At 36.6% G+C, this 21,957-nt stretch overlaps 1 protein-coding gene across 1 annotated transcript; it reads right to left on the reverse strand.

Moving 5' to 3' along the window:
* Window positions 1–14,497: 14,497 nt before the first annotated feature.
* On the reverse strand, window positions 14,498–19,004 carry LOC132056094 (probable pectinesterase/pectinesterase inhibitor 51). The gene is made up of 3 exons (XM_059448157.1): window positions 18,303–19,004; window positions 16,882–17,329; window positions 14,498–15,350 (listed from the first exon to the last, which is right to left on the reverse strand). Exons 1-3 carry the CDS (start codon window positions 18,846–18,848, stop codon window positions 14,665–14,667), a joined length of 1,680 nt encoding a protein of 559 aa, XP_059304140.1. The 5' UTR covers window positions 18,849–19,004; the 3' UTR covers window positions 14,498–14,664.
* Between the last annotated feature and the right edge of the window lie 2,953 nt (window positions 19,005–21,957).

The raw sequence follows: 21,957 nt of genomic DNA on the forward strand, positions 1-21,957 counted from the left end.
CTGCTAGACATAATCAAACTGAAGCTAAACATAATAAAGAAGCTTTGTGAAAACATACGTCATCTCGAAACGTCACATACATATATCATGGTAACCTGTCTCCTGAGGAGTCACAACCAATCAAAATATATCATAATACATGAGCCGACAAGGCTGTCACAACGTACGGGAACATCCCCAAACATGTACGCAAGCCGACAAGGCTGCCACTACATACAACATCCCAAAATATATATACATACGCAAGCCGACAAGGCTGCCACTACGTACAGGAACGTCCCAAAATAAGTCATATCGACACAGCTGAACAACATCTATTTACAACCCACACATATGTCTACAGACCTCTAAGAGTATCGATAGTGAAATATGACGGGACAGGGCCCCGTCGTACCCCTGGATAAACACATATATACATCAAAAGGATCTGTACCAAAAGTCTAGGCTCCGGAACAATGGAGCACTCCAAGACAGCTGAGTAGAAGTCCTAAGCCGGGAGGATCACCAAAGCGTATAGTATCCGCAGGCAGTATGAAACGCGGCCCTCGAAGAAAGGGGTCGATACGAGATATGTACTAAGTATATAAAGCATGAAATACAATAAGGAAGATCGTAACTGAAGTAGAGATTCCAGGAGACAAGTATGATAATCAAGAAATCCTTTGTACCTGTGCCTTATGAAATAAAATCATGCATATCATTATCATATACCATACCCGGCCCATTATGGGACTCGGTGAATAAAGTCGTGTACACATATACCATACCCGGCCCATCATGGGACTCGGTGCCATAATCATATCATCATATCATCATGTCATCATATCATCATATATGTACATATCGTACCCGGCCCTCTAGTGAGGGACTCGGTGAACAATGCAGTGAAACTGTGCACAAATACATACCCGGCTCGGGACACGGTGAAAGATGTAATAATAGTATGCACGAGCAGAGTAGTGAGCAACCATATGCAATTTAAATCATCATCTGAGACTCAATAGAATAAGTAGAATAAACTTGCACTTGAGTATCAAAGGCGATAGTCATATTAAGTACCCCTTGAATGTCACTATGGACTATATCAAATAGAGCTTCAGGAATCATAGACATGTATCAAGATAATGCGAAACAGCTTATGGAAGTCAAGGACATTAGTCATTGTAGAGTCTTTAAGAATAGAAACGTTTATGTACCAACTACTATCCAACGTATAGAAGACTCGAGGGGCAATAGCTCAATTACCTTAAGAGTTCTAACATCAAGAAGTGAATAAGAATCATGAATCACACTCGGAACTTATGAATAGAATTACCCCAAAGCTCATATCATACGTCACTTATATCTAAGACATGCCAAAAGAAAGAAAGGATAGCTTTACATACCTTTAACGCTTATCCGTAACACAATACGTATACGCTGCCCGAAGTGTCTCAACCTATATTAAGACGTCAAGAATTATAGTTAAGCTACGGGGAGATTCAAAACGTATTCCAACGTTAGTAGCTCCTTTCTAGAAAATTAGGCGGCATTTCCCCTATATTCAAACCAACTACATAACAACCAAATCAACATCAACAACCACACGTTCAAGTGCTATACCAAGACTAACCAAGATAAGATTCGAGAACACTCCGAATAGCCCGCATGACATTCCAATCAGCCCATATTTTACAACATTCGATAATAACCTACATACGACTACGACATTTTTAAGTTATTCCTAATGGCCCATAGTCATAACATTTTCATCGAAACGACCTTGTAACAGCCCAACCAATACAACAACACAACAACACAACATATAATCTTAACCATGCTTAATCTTCCAATTCAACAAGAATAACAACATGCCCAAAACAGCCCCTAATTAACAACATAGAGATGCCCGATAATCTTACGAACATCTACGAATATACCAAGCAAACCACATACGCTTCTTATACGTTATTTCATACACTCCTTTCATCTAAATTGGTGAATTATACCAGCAACCACACGACAACAACATCATTCATTCATATGCAAGAAGACTATATTAATATCACAATAAGTCCTTACAACAGCCCATAAAACAAATTCAACTTCAACTTTAACCATTTAATTCCTTCATTCTCATCACATAATCCATGTCAACAACAACCACAATACTAATTAAAATTAATTCACCATTTCTAATCAAAACAAATTTCCCTACTACACGGCCTAACAACATCTCAACATCAACATACATAATTCCATATATCCAATTCACATCTACCAAATTACAACAAGTCCAAACCCCTTCTAAAACATGTAGAAAAGGATTAAATCTTACCTTAACAACTTGGCTCCTTAATTTGCTGAAATTTGTAGATTAAGATGACAAGTATTCTTGCTGCCCCAAATGCTCAAATTCACGTTGCTATAGGTCCTTAAGTGATAGGAACACCTTAGAAAATTTGTTTTTGGATCAAGGACAAGTGCTCAATTAGCACAGCCATGGCCGTGAGCTGCCATGGCTGGAGCTTCTCTCTCTAGCTTTTGTTTTGTTGAAGATGAATTTGTGAAGGGATATTCACTCAATTAGTCATCACTTGATCATATATATGCAGCACATATAAGTGACACATGTCCCACTTATGGCATGGGCCAATCAGATTTGGCCATGCCATAGTGGGGTCCACTTGGCACACTTAGTGACCTGATTTAATAATAATTTAATCATTAATCCCCACTTAATAATCTAATCATGGTTAATTAATTCCTAATCTCCACTAATAATTCTATGCCAATTAAAATTTATAAGCAATTCGTGTACTAATTTAGAAATCGGGGATTAAAAGTCCTTGTCGCATATCCAAAAATAATCTTGTCCTTAAACTTATCTCGATTAGCTTAAAATATTCCAATGTACAAAAATACGGGATATAACACAATATGAATGGCTTCTGTAGTCGAGCATCCCGGCATGAATCCAAACTGGTTCTTTGAAATAGACACACCTCTCCTCACCCTCATTTCCACCACCCTTTCCCACACTTTCATAGTGTAACTTAGCAAACTTTTGATACCTCTATAGTTTGTTGAAATTTTGAATGTCTCCCTTGTTCTTGTACACGGGAATTATTGTACTCCACCTCCATTCTTTCGGCATCTTCGCTGTCTTGAAAATGACATTAAATAACCCAGTCAGCCACTCCAAGCCTACTCTGCCTGCATTCTTCCAAAATTCCCTAGGAATCTTGTCGGGTCCGGTCACTCTTCCCCTACGTATCCTACGAACAGCTCCCTTAACCTCCTCAATTTTCATACTCCTACAATATCTAAAGTCGCGACGCCTATCAAAGTGCTCCAATTCTCCCAACACAATGTCTATGTCCCCTCCTTCGTTCAAGAGTTCATGAAAGTATGACTGTCATCTCTGTCTAATGCGAGTTTCCTGTGCCAACACTTGGCCATCCTCGTCCTTGATGCACTTCACTTGATCCAAGTCACGTGCCTTCCTCTCTCTCGCCCTGGCAAGCTTAAATAGCTTCTTATCCCCACCTCTGTCCTCTAGTTCTGCATAAAGGCGTTCAAAGGCTGCTGTTTTAGCCGCCGAAACTGCTAACTTCGCCTCCTTTCTCGCCATCTTATACTTTTCCCTATTCGTTCGCTTCTCTTCATCATCCTTGCTATCTACCAACTTCACATATGCCTACTTCTTTGCTTCTACCTTCCCTTGGACTTCTCCATTCCACCACCAATCCCCTCGGTGCCCACCACGGCGGCCTCGTGAGACCCCCAATACCTCTCTAGCTGCTTCCCTAATGCAACTAGCCGTCCTATCTCACATACTGCTCGCATCCCCCCTACTGTCCCACCCTCCCATAGCCATCAACTTCTCCCCCATCTCTAGGGCACTAGACAAAGTCAAACTTCCCCACCTAATCCTCGATCGGTCATCCACGACCCTCTTCTTCTTCTTCCTTCTTATCTCCAAATCCATCACCAATAGCTTATGTTGGGTCGTAAGATTCTCACTCGGTATGACCTTGCAGTCCTTACAGAGGCCTTTATCATCTTTTCTAAGAAGCAAAAAGTCTATCTGCGTCGCAGCCACCGAGCTACGGAAGGTTACCAAGTGCTCCTCCTTCTTCGGAAAACTCGAGTTGGCTACCACCAATCCAAAAGCTTTTGCGAAATCCAGGAGTGAGACTCCTCCACCATTCCTGTCCCCGAAGCCAAATCCTCCATACACCTCGTCATAACTCCTCGAAACAGACCCAATGTGCCCATTGAAATCTCCTCCTATGAATTACTTCTCAGTAGGCGGTATACTTACCACCGCTTCGTCCAAGTCCTCCTAAAAGTGCCTTTTTACCTCCTCGTCCAAACCCACTTGTGGCGCGTAGACACTAATAATGTTCAAGGTGAACCTTCCAACGACTAACTTAATCGCCATCATCCTGTCATTGATCCTCCTAACCTTTACCACTTGATCTCTAAGCTCACTATCTACTAAGATCCCTACCCCATTCCTATACCTCGACTTGACCGAGAACCAAAGCTTGTACCCGTCCACATCCTTAGCTTCAGGTCCTACCCATTTAGTCTCTTGGACGCAAGCTATATTAATCCTCCTCTTCTTAAGAATCTTAACTAACTTTATGGACTTTTCTGATAAAGTCCCAATATTCCAAGACCCTAACTCTCAACCTAGAAGCTCCCTTAACCCCCTTAGCCCCCCCAACCCTAGCCCCCGATCCTAACCGAGAATATGACCCTAGTCTACCATCCCTCACCAAAGCCAGTAAAGCAAATATACGCTAGTGAAAAGTTAATCTAAGATAAATGAAGGATCAATACTAAAGCACAAGTTAGCAATAGTCTATAAGCAGTGAAATAGGTATTCAATTAGGCGGAGTAGGCAAAATTTATAAGGCTAAAAGACAGGAAATGGGCTATTGGAGGTACCGACTCCAAGTAAATAAAACTTGTTCACCACTGAGAAATCTCTATTTGTCGCCGAAAATACTGTTCTCTGCCGAAAAATATTGTTCACTGGTCGGAATCACTGTTCACCGATCGGAATCACTGTTCACCACCAGGAACTGCCGAAAATCTCGAGTACCAGAAACTGCCCGGAAACCTACTGGTAGAGGGTTTCTGGTCGCAGGGTAGAAGAGAAAGGAAAAGAGAAAAAAACAAAAAAGAAAGAAGGAAAGAAAAGAGAGAACAGAAGAGAGAGAGAGAGATCTGGCCGGCCAGAAGCGTATTACCAGTGGTGGTTGTCGTCGTCGCCGATCGTCGGTGGCCGTTTGGGGTGGCTTGGTTGGGGGGTGGGTGGGGTGGGGATTGGGGGGGAGCTTCAACTTACCGTTAGTGAGAGATGAGAGGAGAGAGAAGCTGCTCATGGAAAAGATTCTCTAATAAGTGCAAAAAGGCCGGTTAATAAAAAGGCAATAGAAAGATGCGACTAAGGAGAGAAAAAGCGAAAAGAAAATGAAATCGTGGTGAATCAAAGAAAAGGCCTCAACCAAGTCAAATGTAGTGCTCAAGGAAGGGATAGTCATTTTTGTACCCAAATTTGTATCCTACCCAACCCAAAGCCATCATTACAACCCGAAAAGACCTTTGTGATCTACCATCGATTGTTTTTGGAATTAGTATGGAAAGAAAATAAGGGCAAGCATATGGTTTGATACTTGTGACACGCGATATTCTTTTTTGAGTGCGAGTGTTCTCCTTTTGTCCCTCTATATTGATTGATATTTGTGTGAAAGGGACTTTCTTTCTTGTAAGGACACATGTATTGTAATAGTGGATGAGCAATGAGAACATGCAAGAGAGTCAATAGGATGTGAATACAAATTGAGTAAGCTCGAGAAACCATGTGAAGCTTTGGAGTGTCATAAGGTCATTGTTAGTGCATTTTTGAAATAACAGGAAAGGGCGAATATAGTAGAAAGATTAGGTGTGTTTTCTAATTATTGATACCAACCGATAGTCATGTGATACCCAAGTAGGCCAGTTGGCATGTTATGAGTCGTGTGTCATGAGTCTTAAGTTGTTTGCTTGAGGACAAGCAAAACGTTAAGTTGGGGGTGTTGATAAGTTGTGGATTTTCGGCTTTTTATGACCACTACTTATCTCTTTTTGGGAGTCTTTTGAAATGTTTGTCGGTATTTCTACTAGGTTGTTTCATGTTTTCAGGTTTTCGAGTCAAGGATACAAAAAGGACAAAACGACAAGAAAAATGTTGACATGCGATGAGAATGCGGGATCGCACACTCTGTCACACGCCCGCATACTCGTCATCAGAAGAACCAGTGAGCAGCACAATTTCAATAAATATGCAACGAATATGCGGGACCGCAAATTTGATGTGCGGTCACATATCCGTCCTTCCATGAGCCAGTGAGTGGAGTGAACTGAGCAAGAGTGCGAAGAGTATGCGGCTCCGCCAACTAAGTTGGCGCTCGCATAATCCCATGAAGACAGTAAAGTGCGAAGATTAACAGAGAGTATACGGGCGCATACTCAGTATGCAACCGCACATTTTCCCCACACGAGTGCATTAGAAGCCACTTTTTCACTTTTTGTCCCCTATCTATAAATACTAGTCCTTGATTGCTGTGTTGGGCATTGAATATTCCCTACTTTTCAGTTCCTATTGTCTTTTAACTCTAAAGTGGAGCATTGAATACTATTATTGTGGAAGCTTTTAAAGAAGATTCTCCATCGCTTTGTCATCTTCTCCATTAACATTATTGTAAGCTCCATGAATATTCTCTTTGCTACTACTTTTTCTTTAATGAGTATGAGTAGCTAAATCATTTAGCTAAGGTTGTGGGACCAAATGTATTAGTTATGTGATTGCGTTTTTGTATTCAACTTCTATTTATGTGTATTGATATTTTTCTATTTACTCTTCATTCTTTAATGTCATTTAATGGTGTACAATATTATTTGTGCCTAGTCGCTTCTCTTTTGCTTGAGAAAGAACGGGGATGTTAGGAAAAGAGTAAATAGCAAGGATTTGAGGCTTATAAACCTCATCTAATAACTTGAGCTAGAGATAGGAGAGTTACTTGAGATAAAATGGGTGTTCATATTTTCTACATTCTAAGGCTTGAGATAGCTTAGTAATGATCTTTATCAATTTGGTTGAGAAACTTTTGATAAACTTGTGTATCCCATATTTAATTACATCTACACATATAAAAGAGTTGGATTAATACCGAGTCGCATTACTTTCCATTGGAACCACAAACTTAGTGCCTTTAGTAATTGTTAATTCAAAACCAAACATTCTCTCACAAATGATCATGACAAATATTAAAGCCAAACACTTTGTACATTCCCGTCCCTCGAAATATTGACTATTAGTCAAGCATTACACTTAACGAGTTTGTTTCTTCATTGTATTCTCTGTGGGATTCAATCCCAACCTTGTTGGGTTCTATATTTGACAACGACCGCTTACTATTATTTTAGAGGTGTAATTTGGGCGTATCACTAACACTTGCCGAAAATCGGATTATTGTTTCCGTAAATAAACGAATATTCTCCGGAATATTCAGCTCTTGCATTCCATTTTTTCCAGAAAAGCCATGGGATCACTACTCACTAATTGGTGAGTAGGAATAAACACAAATTCTTTAAACCATAAACAATCATGGCTATCCTCAGGATCATCAAACAACTTATATAGGCCCCGAGCCCTGAACTTTATCATAGAACCCCTTATAAAACGAAGGGTGTTCAGATATAAAATATGATCTAAAGTAAGCTGAATGTTGGCAATTCGAGCAACATGTTGGTATAATTGAATCAAACGCCAAACTACGGGAGTGAGTTGCGCTACACAAACTTGAAGACGGCTGCATAATTGATCGATCAACGGAGTTAACGATAAATTAAACCCGATGGTGAAGGGATAAAGGTACACTGCGGAGAACCCAGGCAAGTGAGAAGTGGTGGGTCTATCTAGTTCTGGAACAATAATCTCCACAAAATGATCCTTCCAATTACATCTTTCGACTACAGAAGGAACAAGGTTTTCGGTAATATGGGACTTAATCCCGGAAACCTTAGCCATTCTCTCCACATCAGTTTTATCTTCATTCATAATCTTTAAATCGGTAGTATGAGTAGGGTTTTTGGGGAGCACACTATCAATAGAGGGAAGATATATCATTACGACTTCATCATCACAGGCATCAGAAGTTACTGAAGATGAAGGCCTAGAAACAGTAGCGGCGGTAATAGCATCGCCCATAAATTGTTTAGGATGCAATCTGTTCTTAGGCTTTCTAACACCCACATTGAGAGGAAAAGCATCAACAATGACGGTCTTTTCTGGTGAAATATTTTGAGAAGATAAAGGGAAAGACATGGTTAAAATTAAAAAAGTCAAAGAAATCGAAGAAGTTAAAGAAGAAGAAGAAGAAGTAGCGAAGATATTCAAAAATTGAAGCGTGAATTGGAAGTAAAAAAAAATGAGAGGGTAAAAATTTGCTTTTATAAAGGAATCATTATTGCATCGGGAACCGGCAAGAAAATGAAGGGCACGACAACGGCCACGTGCCTCACGTCTGACTTCATCATTAATACGAGTCTTTTCAACTTCTGCGGTTATGCCACGTACCCATCACGTTAGTGGGCCACGGTCTAACGTCAGTTACAACGTTTCCTATTCCACAATGGAACGATTCAAATGTCTAATCAAGGAAAAATTGATAAAAATTGACGAGACAATTCTTCGGGAACATCTTTGTGATGAACCCGAAAAATTGAGGGACTATCTGTATGGATGAAAATCGTGCCTAACACATGGACCAACATGTAGTTGACACGTGTCACTTAAATACAATGGCGTAGAAAGATCTGATGGTAATGCCGAGCACAGCATTTACGAAGAGGTAGTTAATACCGACGACATGGTCAACGAAGAGAACATCAACAGGAACAACATACGAGACCTTCTTGATTACGCATTAAATAGAGTTAATGCAGTAATGGTGAAACGGTTTCTGATGACCAGAATCAAGGAATTAAATTACAATCATTAATGTAGCAATTAATGATTGTTGTTACATACACACAACTGAAAAGGCACCAGATAGGACCAGATACCTATAAATAGCACTTTCACTTGTATATCTAGGCATCGAGTACTTACTGAAATATACATTATTATTGATTACTTTCTGCTTATTATTATTGTTCTGATTCTCTTATCATCAAGCTCTTGTTCATTCTTAGCTAAGGAGAAATCCATCACTGCTATTCATCACAGTTGGCATAAGTTTACCTTTTCCCTTTGTTTATCTATTCTTTCTTTATCAACAAATAATAACTCGCTTGTGTTAATCCTACCATTTTTATCAAATTATTACCTAATGTAGTTAACCTTATTTAACATTTAATATGAATTTTACTATTTGGGCAAAGTGCGATTTTTGACCCAAACATCAAGCCATAGTTCAAAACGAATACCAAATCCAATTCTAGGTATAGCAAGAACCTATAAAAATGAATTGGTAGAGACAATTCATCATCAAAAATTGATGTTCTGACATAACGAAAGAATGAAAAGATCAAGAAAGGAAAGATCAAATATCAAACAGAAGAACATCATCATCCATGTAATAACATACATCTTGTATATAATATAAGTAGTATAGCAATCCTTTTGGTGCCTCGTTTAAATATGTTACCTGTCTTACAGAAAAAGATAGTAACAATATTTTGTCTTTTTATATTCGAATATTTGAAGGAGCTTGAACTTTTAATACCACCCAATTCTTTGATGTTATGAGTATATATTCATATCAGGAGTTAGCTAAAATTATATGATGCCGGCAGATTCAGAAAACAGTAATAGTTTGGCTATGTTGAGTCTCTATGCTGGTTATTCCGTTAGAGAAAAAGGAAAAGTTGACGGAAGGATGTTTTTAGTCATTTTTTTAAAACTTGAAGGATGTTCTTGGTTAAATGAAATATTTTAAGGACGTAATGAATGTTGTGGTAAAATAAAAGGGATGTGTTTGGTCAAAAACTCGTATATATCATATATTGACAGGGTTTCATAAAGGACAGAGTCATTTCCTCATATCTTTTTTATATAAAAATACAACAAATATAGCTTAAGCTTAATTTTGATAATATTTTAAGTTTTATTTCATTTTTAGCAAGTTAAATTTTATAAAAAAAAATATTAAAAAAATAGATTAATATTTTAAATATAAATTTTCTTTTCATTTGCAAAAGAGAAAAATATTAATTTAAGTATATAATTTTATTTTAATTTATGTTTTAATAAATAAGCTAGTGATTTTAGTATTTTTTTACATTTTATTTTTTGTAGTCTAATAATTTTATTTTTCTGTATTTTAATTAATCTAAAAATAATTAGTTAATATTTTTATTTTTACTTGTTAGTTTTATCTTTAAAAGGACAAATATTAGACAAAATGATAGAGAAAGTAACAAAAAGAAGAAGATAAACTAACTATAAAATAGGAAAACAAAACAAAACAAAAAGGAAAGGAAATTAAAAGAAAAAAGGATAAAGGGAGAATAGAAAAGAAAGAAAAAGAAAAAAGAAACAAATCAAAAGCAATGGAGGCAGAGACAACCTCAATCAATCCAAAAGGAGGTTGGATAATTCCAATTTCCACGCCGCAATTCAAGGTGATGCCCGCCGCAATTCAAGGGGTATGGCGTATGGGGGCAAGTTAGGATAACTATTTTATCTTAAATGAGTATTTTGTGTTGTTTTTCCAAAAAAAAATCAGTCCCCTTATTGGTGTGATCATAATCCCACAATCCCTAAACTAGGACTGGTTTCAACACTTTCTCCTACCTCTATTGAAGCAAAATGATTTCATGTTCTTTCATTTTGAAGCTGTCGGCCAAACGAGTATTTTACAGAGAGTCTAAAATTCCATTAATAACTGACTGTTTTGATTCTTTAGAACAACTCGATGAATTTAGAAAATCGTTTTAGAAGGCCCTAGTAACTAGCGAACCTATCAATTTTTACAGTACGATGTTTGGTTGTTCACGGCCTAGCTGCTCCTACTGTCTTTTTTTTTTTTTAATGGGGTGGGGGGACCAATTTCAGCAATGCAGTTCATCCAATCACAAACTTAAACCGAATTATAGAGCTACGACACGATCAAGCTATGGTTATACATATATTATATATTAGTCGATTGTTTTTAATATAAATGGTTGGGTGAGCGACTGGTTAGGTTAATTCTTCATCATTTCTTTTCCTTCTAAAAGCCTTTTTTCTTGTAGTGATCGAACAAATTATAAAAATCTCACAATTTTTCAAAAATGTTAAGAGTGAGGCACTTAGCACCACTCCAATAAACTTTGTATTGTCTGAGTCATCCAGCACTAGCTTCCATATTAAACCTTTTCAACTGAACTTGGTACCAGTGGCGTACGCAGGATTTTTTGTAAGCGGTGTCGAATTGCTAATCTTTCCCCAGGATCAAATTCTAAGAAATTTAAATCAAATTTTTCACTTTGTCGACCTCGTTCCAATTCATTGGAGCCTTCTTCTCTTAAGTTAGAAGGATTTTGAGATGTTGAACTTGATTTTGGAAGATTGGAAGAGGCTTTAGAAAAATATCTCTCCATTGAATTTAATCGAGAGGGGAGGGAAAAAAAAGAAAAGTAAACTTGGAGTAGAAAATTGAAACCGCAACAGTGGTGAGATTGCGTATATTTACTTTTTAATGTCGTGTTTAGCTTTTAATTTTATTATTTTGAAAAATACTAATGTTTTACCTAAGTTGAACCCTAGTCAGGCTGGTTTTGTTTCTCCTAACAAAACATGAAGTTGCAGGTTTGAACCCGGCTAGCAACCTCTACTTTTCAAGTACACTTAATATAAAAACACGTAAAAATAGGCCGGATTCTAATGTACTCACTAAGGCTCGAACATGAGGAGGTCGCTGAACTATCCACGCACTAAACCAGCCAACCAAAGCATTCCATTTGTGTAAGTAGTGTCATTTATTTTATTTGTAAGTATTCCGGCTTATATATATATATATATTCGACGAAGGGGTGTCAGATGACACCCCTGGGCATAGGGTGGGTCCGCCCCTGCTTGGTACATAGAGTTTGAAAATATGATGTTAGTGAGAGGCAAGGATATAGATATGTGAACAAAGTTGAAATTCTGCACACAAAGTATATTGACCAATTCTTTTATGCTTACTTTTTTCATGATTAATGTAAATTAGGGGAAGTACTTTAAGACCACTCTAATTTTCTTAATTCCAATTCAATAACCTGAATAGTAAAGTAAAGTGTCATAACATTAGAAGAAAAAATTATTTCCAATGATCTGACAATAAATCGAAACTTCACATGGGCAAAAATTACTTAATAACATGCAAGTTTATTAAGCCCATTCCTGCCGTATTATCCGGTTCTCTCTACACACATTTCATCCTGGAAAAAATAGAAGCTCATTAATTATTATTTTTTTCATAATCGATATCCATTTTGAGGCCCGATATATCTAGTTTTGCATTAGAAAATGTCACTTTAAAGCATGAAACACGTCTATCGAATGATTTCATTCTCAATGTTCGAACTCCAGAAAAAATTGGTAGGGTACTTATAGTACTGATTGTGAGGGTTTGTCCTCTACCGTAATAAGAATTGAGTTTCTTGGCGGAAAAAGTTTTCTCATGGAAAAGGTTTCTGGCATATTTGATTAAATCCTTTCTTGGAGGAAAAACTTCGAACTTCTATAAATTGAAGATTCTTGCTGCTCACACAACAACACAAAAACATCCACCATCTAGTCACTAAAAGTCTTATTCAGGGGGAATTATTTTCTCTATAGCTTTTTATTTTGTTTTACATCAATTTTATTCTATGTAGATCAATTGACCAAACTATATTAATTAAAGATTATGCCTTTTTAGTATGTTCCTTTTTTTTTTTGTTATATAGTTTATCGTAGTTCAAAGTTTGTTTTAAGTTTGTTTTATTAGCTCCCGCATAACGTCTTGTTATTTATATCCCTAATACTTTTCGCCCCCACCACAATCTCTTGAATTGAGAGGAATTTAATAACACAAAGCCACAAAGGTACTAAAAGAACAAAAAAGAAGGCTTACACTCGTGGCCTTTACGTTGAGTGATGACATACACTAAAACCAAAAATAGCATTAGAAAAAGGCGCACTAGACTTCGGGAAATTGAGAAAAAAGCTTATCCTACAATTGAACTGCGATACCAAATGGACACCACTCATAGGGAACATGAAAGTGGAGATGAAACCGAAATATATATGTATTATTATTCTACACTTATGATATATCGTGCTGGCTGTTATTCTGTTAACATATCTGGTAAGATCTTCCCTTGTTTATCGCCCAATTTTCTGTTTAACATTTGTTGCTTACAATTTGGAGTTATGAGATCCTCAATGTTGATGATTTCTTAGTTCACTCCGATTCAGGAGTACTATTTACCAGCTCATGATTTGTACCTCCTTATGAGTGTTGAAATAATCTGATGAACGCCTACGAGTTTAAAAAAGAATGTGCTTTTCACTCTCATATAGTATGTTTTATGTGTCCTGATTCATGTGATGCTTTTCTTTTAATTTATCCTTAAAAAACATGATATATTCTCTTTTTGAAATCTATTTTATCTTAGCATTCTCAATTTGTCCTTAATGAGATGACTTATTGAAAAACACTTGATATAAAAGTTCATTCTTTTAGAAATAGCAAGAAATTGAAAAAACATATAAAACTTTTATCACCGCTCATTTAAAATGATCTTTGTTACTTTACATAAATTTGCTTACATGGTAAAAGTCGTTCTTCAATTTCTAAATATCCATTCCCATTTAAACATCTTCGCATAAAATAAAACTAAAGGAGTATTAGTTAACAAGATTTTATTTTCATTTTTACTCTTTAGTAAATCTTGGTTGCACATCATTATTGAGCCTGAATGGTGTAAAAGGAATGGAGTATTATCAAATTGTTATTTTACGGAATGGCTCAAACACTTTTTCTTCTTTAACTATTGAGCAATAGTAAGTCCTCCAGTCTCCACACGTTAAATAGTAAAGTTTAGTCCCAATTGATTTTTTTGCAGGTTGAGCTATCATTAGAAGTCAATGACTATGGGCTCTAGCTCATTATTGTCTTCCGAAAACTTGCAACTCTTCAACAACCTAGAAATATGCAACTCTTATGAGTGTATGTCACATGTCTAGTAGTACAAGTAATTGAAAGACCAGACATGTGGTAACAACCTATTCACCAATAACCCATGGTAGCTCATCAAACACAACCTCAGGTATATATCATTGAAAATGTATTAACCTAACCACCTTTGTCAGTAACAACCGCAAGAGCGACTTTATACTTTTATAGTCCAAGTGCACAGACACGAACACCATTGTTACAAGAAAACAAATAACAAAAATAATAATAGCAAGAATCATATTTCATGACACATGAGCGACACATATGAGTTGATGTGAAACTTTTGGCAAGATATATGTATCTCACATAACAGAATTTCAAATTTTTTTCGTGTAATGGTACAAGAGGTTGATGTTTCGTAACCACATCCGATGATATTGAGCTTTCACTTACTAGATGTACATTAAAATTCAAACATTACTACGTACAAAGTTAATCAAGAGGAAGTAGAAATCCACTGATCACCTTGAATGAAATTTTGCAGAGAGTATGAATTAACATGTTCAGCTGGAATTTGGCTACTCCATGGCACTCGTCCTGCTGTATTAGCTCCAGCACCAGTATTCCTATATTCTCCATAATAAAGAGTCTTCAAAGCGATATCACCGCTCCAAGGCAACCATCCCTTAGCTGAAATAAGAGCCTCCAAAGTACATTCTATAAAGACGGTCCGAGAATACTCCTTCCATGGCCTTCCAAGAAAATTTTTGTGCACCTTGGGATTCTTGTTGTACAGGTCCACGTATTTGTCAGTTCCATTGATCAAACAGTGCTGGAAGACAAAACCAGTTGACTGTGCGGGGTCTATCCTGCCATGAGCAGTCACAGCATTCGTCTCTCCCTTTTCGGGACGGAGTTGTCGAGGTGCAATTAGGATGTCACATTCTTGAAAGAAAGAAGCTGAGTTACCAAAAATGAAGTCTACGTTGCCTTGGATACGACAGGACTTGTAGTATTGGCGTAAAGCATGGGCGTAAAGGGTGTCTTGATTGCCAATGAATTCACAATTCTCTACAACTGAAAGATCACTGTCGGATCGAAATGCTACAGCTTGGTGGGCATCCGGACCTGCTGTATTTTGGAAGGTTATACCACTGGCCATGAATCCATCACCAACAACTCCTGTTTTAGAGATACCAATATTAGAATAACTCAAGACTATAAAGTTCATCAATTAATGTCTTCTACAGCAAATGGTAAATCTGTAGATTTTATCATCACTTCAGTTTTCCTTTTCACTACTTAATTCCAATATCAAGCAGCTTGAACAATGACATAGAGTCCTACGCCAAAGGTTCGTAAAAAATGCAAAGATTTTGCACTTTTTGGCAGACCCCTATGATCCAGAGGCCAATCAAAGCGGGTTAAATGGCTAAACTGAAAGTCTGAAACCATCTCTTTCGGCTCCATCAGTAGATACACATTCAAAAAAACTTATACGTGTATGTATGTGTATAGATTAGACTCATTCCAGACCCACTGAATAAATTCTAAATTCGGAAAAGGGCCAAAATTACCCTTGAACTTTGAAAAATAGTTCATTCATACCCTTCGTTATACTTTAGGGCCAATTATACCCTTACAGTTATACTATATGCAAGGTCAATTATACCCTCGTCTAATCCCCAGCGCACGTGGCATCATCCTAGCCCTTCAAAATTATTTTACCCTCAAATAATTTTTTACTCACTAAAATAACTCAATCCGACCCGAATTTTTTTTTTTCAGCAAAAATAATACGGATAATTTTTCCAAAAAAAATATAAAAATAATTCCGTATTATTTTTGCTGAAAAAAAAAATTCGGGTCGGATTGAGTTATTTTAGTGAGTAAAAAATTATTTGAGGGTAAAATAATTTTGAAGGGCTAGGATTACGCTAGATTTTTGATAAACATGCTAAACGGAATGTATAATTGACCCCACAAGATAACTGTAAGGGTATAATTGGCCCTAAAGTATAACGAAGGGTATGGATGAACTATTTTTCAAAGTTCTGGGGTAATTTTGGCCCTTTTCCGTTCTAAATTTGATTTGCTATGGAGCAAGGGTTACATCTTCCCCTTTTCACACTAACCACATAAAGTAAATGTGAATCTGGATAAAAACACAAAAAAAATCAAGGCATAGTTTGACTAGTAGTTTAAAAATCCATTTCAAAATAGTTGAGCTTTAAATGCAGACACAACTTGTTGGAGTTCTTACAATTGACAACTTTAATACAATTGTCCTACAAGAGAAAGTTGCTAAAGCCATAGAGTCCCACTAGTCCTAACAATTGCTTCAGAGTTTGATTTTAAACCAAAGAAACACAGACGAACAAAATTGATCTTCCTTAAACAAACTAAAAGTTTAATACTGTAACTACTTTACTCCAATAACATAAGTACTCCCAACGTTTCAATTTATGTGTCTTAGTTTGACCGAACGAGGAGTTTAAAAAAGTAAATGAGATTTTTGAATCTTGTGGTCAACTAACGACATATTTAATGTACCAAAATGCCCGTTGAATATTGAATCTTGTGGCACGTAGGATGTTGAATTTAAACCCTTACTAAATATTAAAAGTAACATTCTTTCTTAAATAGCAGTATCAAAGTTCATATTCAATTAAATTAACTAGGACAGTGCATTATGATCCATTAAATCACTTACCAACAGTTGCAGTCTCATAAGTGGTGATGCCCGAAAGACCAACATTCAACGAACCAGTGATGACCGTTTTGCCCATGCCGTCACCCAAAAATACCACATTCTTCTTCTCCAACGGTACCCGAACTTTCTCCTCATACAACCCGGCTTTGATCCGTATCACAAACTTTCGTTTTTCCTGGTTCTCTGGTGCAGCATTCACCGCCTCCTGCACCATCTTATAGTCACAGCCTCCTTCCTTACACACGGTTACATCCGGTTTCAACCCGGAAGGCACTCCACCCTTCACCTGACCCGACCCGCCCGAACCCTCCCAGAACCCGTCTCGTTCTGTCTTGGGTGCGGTCCATGACCCGGTGTTTTCCCCATAAACATCGTAGTTCACCATCATCCCCAATGCATTGCTGCTGTACCCGATCAAGGAGTTGATAAAAGACATCGTTTTGGATACCTGTGAGTAGAGGTGTCAAAATTGACCCAAAAAACATTGATCCGCCCAACAAATAAATACTCCCTCTGTCCATTTTTACCTGTACATGTTGGACTTGGCACACGCCTTAAGGAGCAATAATAAAATGACCATTTTACTATATCACCTGATTAATACTCCCTCCGTTTCAATTTATGTGAACCCATTTGACTGAGCACGAAATTTAAGAAAGAAGAGAAGACTTTTAAACTTGTGGTCTTAAATGAGTCACATATATTTTGTGTGGCTATAAATCATTGCATAAATGTAAAGTGTTTTCCAAATATAGAAAGAGGTCATTCTTTTTGGCACGGACTAATAAGAAAATAGTTCAGATAAATTGAAACAGAGGGAGTATAAATCATCTAATAAATAATTGAAATCAATCCAACATACTTTAAAAGTTGTGCAGCCACTAACAATTCCTTAAAATTTTTGACCAAATAATTAATAATAAGGGTAAAACAGGCATTAAAATGGTAAATTATCTTTTAGCTTTCTAAACTGAATAAGTAAAAGTGGATATCTATTTTTGGTATACTGGATATTAAAAAAGGACGGAGGAAGTATTTTTTTTTTTTTTTTTTACATGTTATATATGGCCCTAACAAAAGAAAAACAAGTCTTATTTGGCAATTGAACAATTCACAAGGAAACAACTAAAATAATTAAAACTCCGTAAGAATTGAGCGGTTTGGGTTAATGACACAAATTTTTGCCCATCACTTTAGGGTGGGTCATTGATTTGCCCAGTTATTAACCATTTAGTTGCACGATCTGTCCTTCAAATCGGCTGGTCTTTAATTTTTATCCCTTCAAAATCAAACTTATAAGTCATTTGGAGTATGGAAATATTATAATACAAAAATATAAACTTATAAAAACCGGCACAAAATAGGGACAAAAGCGGAAATGACCCATTATTAACTGAGCCTATTTTGACCCGCTCTTTTACCTGTGAGGTTCCGTTAACATACTTCAAAGCAGACCAGCAATCATACTGATACACCATCACAGCACTCATCCATGCACGAGCATCCTTAATATCGCCACGTGTCAACGCCGGACCCGTCAACCCGATCCGATAATCCGCGTACCCGAGCACCTCCAAACACACCTTCCCCGCATCCGTACGGTTCTGATTCCCTGCACTCGCATCAATAATGGCCTTCACCATATCCTTCGCCTTATCATTATTCATCGAAGACACATTAGCAGCTGATTGAATAATTAACTGCGTCGTTAACGGCAACTTAATGGAATCCGTTAAAACGGACTCACATGTTGGTGGGTCCCGTGAGGCTTTGCAAGCTGCTCGGATCTGAGTTGACGGCGCTGTGGATAATACCGGCGAGTTGTTACGGTGGTGACGCGTGGCAGAGGAAATTGAGAAGAAGAGAATTAGGGAGAAGATTGTTAATGTGAAAAAGGAACCCATTGTAATGAAAAGGAGCTTGAATTTACGGAATAGTGAGGGTTTTGCAGGTTTTTTGTAATGCATGGTGGTGTGGGCACCCTTTTTATAGTCTCAAAATGTAGTTAAATTTCACGGGATAGGTTTAATTACTGTGTGAAAAGAGGGAAAAAGGAATGATGTGGTGAAAAAGGGGTCAATGGGATTGGGTGAGTGACGACGAAAGTGCTGTTCACGGGAGTAAATAGTGATGGCACAAGGGGAAGAAGAAAAAGAAAACAGTGGGAAAAAGCACTTTGATTTGATAGTGGTGGTGTCAGTTAATTAAAAAGGGATCTATTAAATGATTTCCACTAGTAGGGGTGTTCTAGTAATGAAGTCGGTTTTTAAATTAATCGTCTGTTTGGTTAATTCTCTTTTTCTTCAAAAGTTATCTATTTTAAAAAGTACTTTTGTAATTAAAAAAAAAGATTGAAACTTTGTATTTTTGAAGAGTAAGGGGTTGACATGGGCCTTAAAAATAAGTAGATCAAAAAATTAAATTAATAATTAAAAGGTATAAAATATCTTTAATTATTTATGAAAAGTTAATATTATACATATAAATAATTATAAATTTTATGTATATAATTATCGGTTTGGTTCGGTTATTTATTCGGTTATTTTTTACCATAACCATAACCAAACCAAATATTAGTAAACCAAATCAAACCAAATGTCGGTTTTTTGAATTCGGGATTAAAGTTTGGTTTTAGTTTTAACCGGAATGACCCTATCCACTAGTAATGAATATTTCGTCTGTTTGGTTAATTTTTCAAAAGTTATCTATTTTAAAAAGTACTTTTGTAATTAAAAATAAAATTGAAACTGTATTTTTGAAGAGTAAGGGGTTGTTTGGTTTGAAGACAAGTTAGTTATACTGAAGTTAGTTATGTTGGGATTAGTCATGAACCACCTTAAGAAGAACTAAAAAGGTGAAATAATTTTTCATTATCTTAGTTGAAGTATCGGAAGGCCCAATACTTCAACTAGTCTCCATGTTCCTCGAATGGATCTATTAGTTGAGAAGGTTGCCCAAAAACGATATATAAGGCGTACCCAATAAAACTTACAAGTAAGCTAGATAAAATGATGGTGACTAGGGTTGTAGTTTCCATTCCAGGTATTATTTCTTATTTACTGTTTGGTTTGTTGTATTAAAAAAAACATGCATTACATAATTTTTAACAAGAAATTGTTTGTTTAAAAAAAATAACCTCCACCTTATTTAGTAGAAAAAGGATTTGAGTGACCTGATGAATATTTTGTCATTTCATTATTTTATCCAGGAATAACTAATCCCAGTATATTATTCCACCATCTTGCAGAGATAACTTATCCAAGTACTGTTTCTAATCCTGATATAACTTATTCCAAGGTTAAGAACCAAACAAGGGATAAATAGTACTAAATTTTTATCGCACAACTATTTATGCCTACCTAGCATACCAAAAGACCCATAACAGTTTGTGATCGACTAATCAGTTTGAAAAACACTTTTACGAATATAGAGCAATAATTTATGTTCGGACAAACTTTTTACAAAAATGTCGTTGAATATAAAATTACAAATAAGGACATGTAAAGATTCGATTTATAGTTATTATTAGTTAAGTAGTTAAATAGTCATAAACATTTATCGTAACAACTCGATCCTTCATTTTGAGAATTTGTGTTCAAATTCATGTTTTGAGCAATTTGCGACTTCTAGCCCGTATGTATTGTTTGTGTTCAAACTTGACTTGCCGCTGGACATGATCATAATTCACCATGTATTTTATGTATCTATGTTGCAGAAATACATCGAGGAGGTCCATGTCTTTGAAGTTAGATACAGTTCAGTTTGATGAGAACTTGACTTGTGAGGAGGAGTCGTTGGCTATTTTGGGTAGAAAGATTCAGAATATGAGCTCAAAAGAGATAGCTTAGGCGAAAGTGCCTTGGGGGAATCATCTTGTCACGACCCAAACCGATGAGCCGTGACGGGAGTCTGACCTCTAGCGACCAAACACCCCTAAATACTTATCTGAGACATACTGAACATCAAAGGCCTATAAATGGCACAACTATCCTCATAAAAAGGGAACATCAGAACTCCGTACAATCTGCATATGTATATACACAACATGCGGAAGAATAGTGTTGACATCCAAATTTGTCCCGCCTTTCTTCCGAAATACTTATTTGCGCTTCTAATATTTTGATAATTTAAGAACAATTATTTATATTTTATTACAATTTAGCTTTTATTAATATCGTCGTTTTTTTTTTTTTTTCATTATCCAACTATAGTCATCGGCTATTATCATTTTTACCGTGACTATTATTATTATTATTATTATTATTATTATTATTATTATTATTATTGTTATTATCATTATTATTTTCGTCATATTGCCATCACTTAATATTGTGATCGTCATGATCACTTTTAACATTCCTATTTATCATCTTACGCGAAAATGCATCGCATTTATTTTACTACTTATTTTTCAGATCTTATAAATGTTATCACGCGACTATTACGATATCATATAATTTTATTTTGAGTGCTAATAAATATATTTTTATATTAAGCAATATTTTGGCGCGCGTTAATATATAATTAAATAAAAAGTGTCCTTCATTTAAATTTAGAAGCCCAAATAAATATTAGGAAGAAAGCATATTAAGTCCAAGATAATTAGGCTTCATACTAGCCCAATTTACATAAAATCTGATCATTATTTTGGCTAAGATTAGCCCAAAAGAGAGCCCAATCCAAACAGCCCATTTCCATACCTTCTTTTCCACATGGACGCCACGCGAGTGCCCCGTCGACCGCCACATAAGGCGCCAAACGTTCACAAAGATGTCGGCACACGACCCTCCCACATGTTCCACACGCTGCTCACACACCTCCTAGGAACAGCACACGCCCGTCCACGTGTCTCTCTCTGGTTGGCTGGTGAGTTTAAGTTTTAAAACCCTAGGTTCTTAATTTATTGATTGGTCTGTTTTACCCTCACTTAGCCCAAGCAAAATACCCGTAATGCCCTTGATGCCCTAGGATATCCTAAATTTTCGTTTGGAGCTTAGGAGCCGCGCCTCTCTCTTCTCTGCCATGGAAGAAGGAGTTTTGTTTCCTTCTCCATTTTTAACAAACTTTGACCTTCAC

The sequence above is a fragment of the Lycium ferocissimum genome, chromosome 5, assembly GCF_029784015.1.
Source record: "Lycium ferocissimum isolate CSIRO_LF1 chromosome 5, AGI_CSIRO_Lferr_CH_V1, whole genome shotgun sequence".
Taxonomy (NCBI): domain Eukaryota; kingdom Viridiplantae; phylum Streptophyta; class Magnoliopsida; order Solanales; family Solanaceae; genus Lycium; species Lycium ferocissimum.

Bases quoted from the DNA above. Each gene is read 5' to 3' on its own strand.
- LOC132056094 (XM_059448157.1), bottom strand. From the start codon at position 18,848: ATGCATTACAAAAAACCTGCAAAACCCTCACTATTCCGTAAATTCAAG. The intron at 17,330-18,302 runs GTAAAAGAGCGG...CTCTACTCACAG, and splicing joins ATGTTAACGGAACCTCACAG to GTATCCAAAACGATGTCTTT. The intron at 15,351-16,881 runs GTAAGTGATTTA...TCTCTAAAACAG, and splicing joins TTATGAGACTGCAACTGTTG to GAGTTGTTGGTGATGGATTC.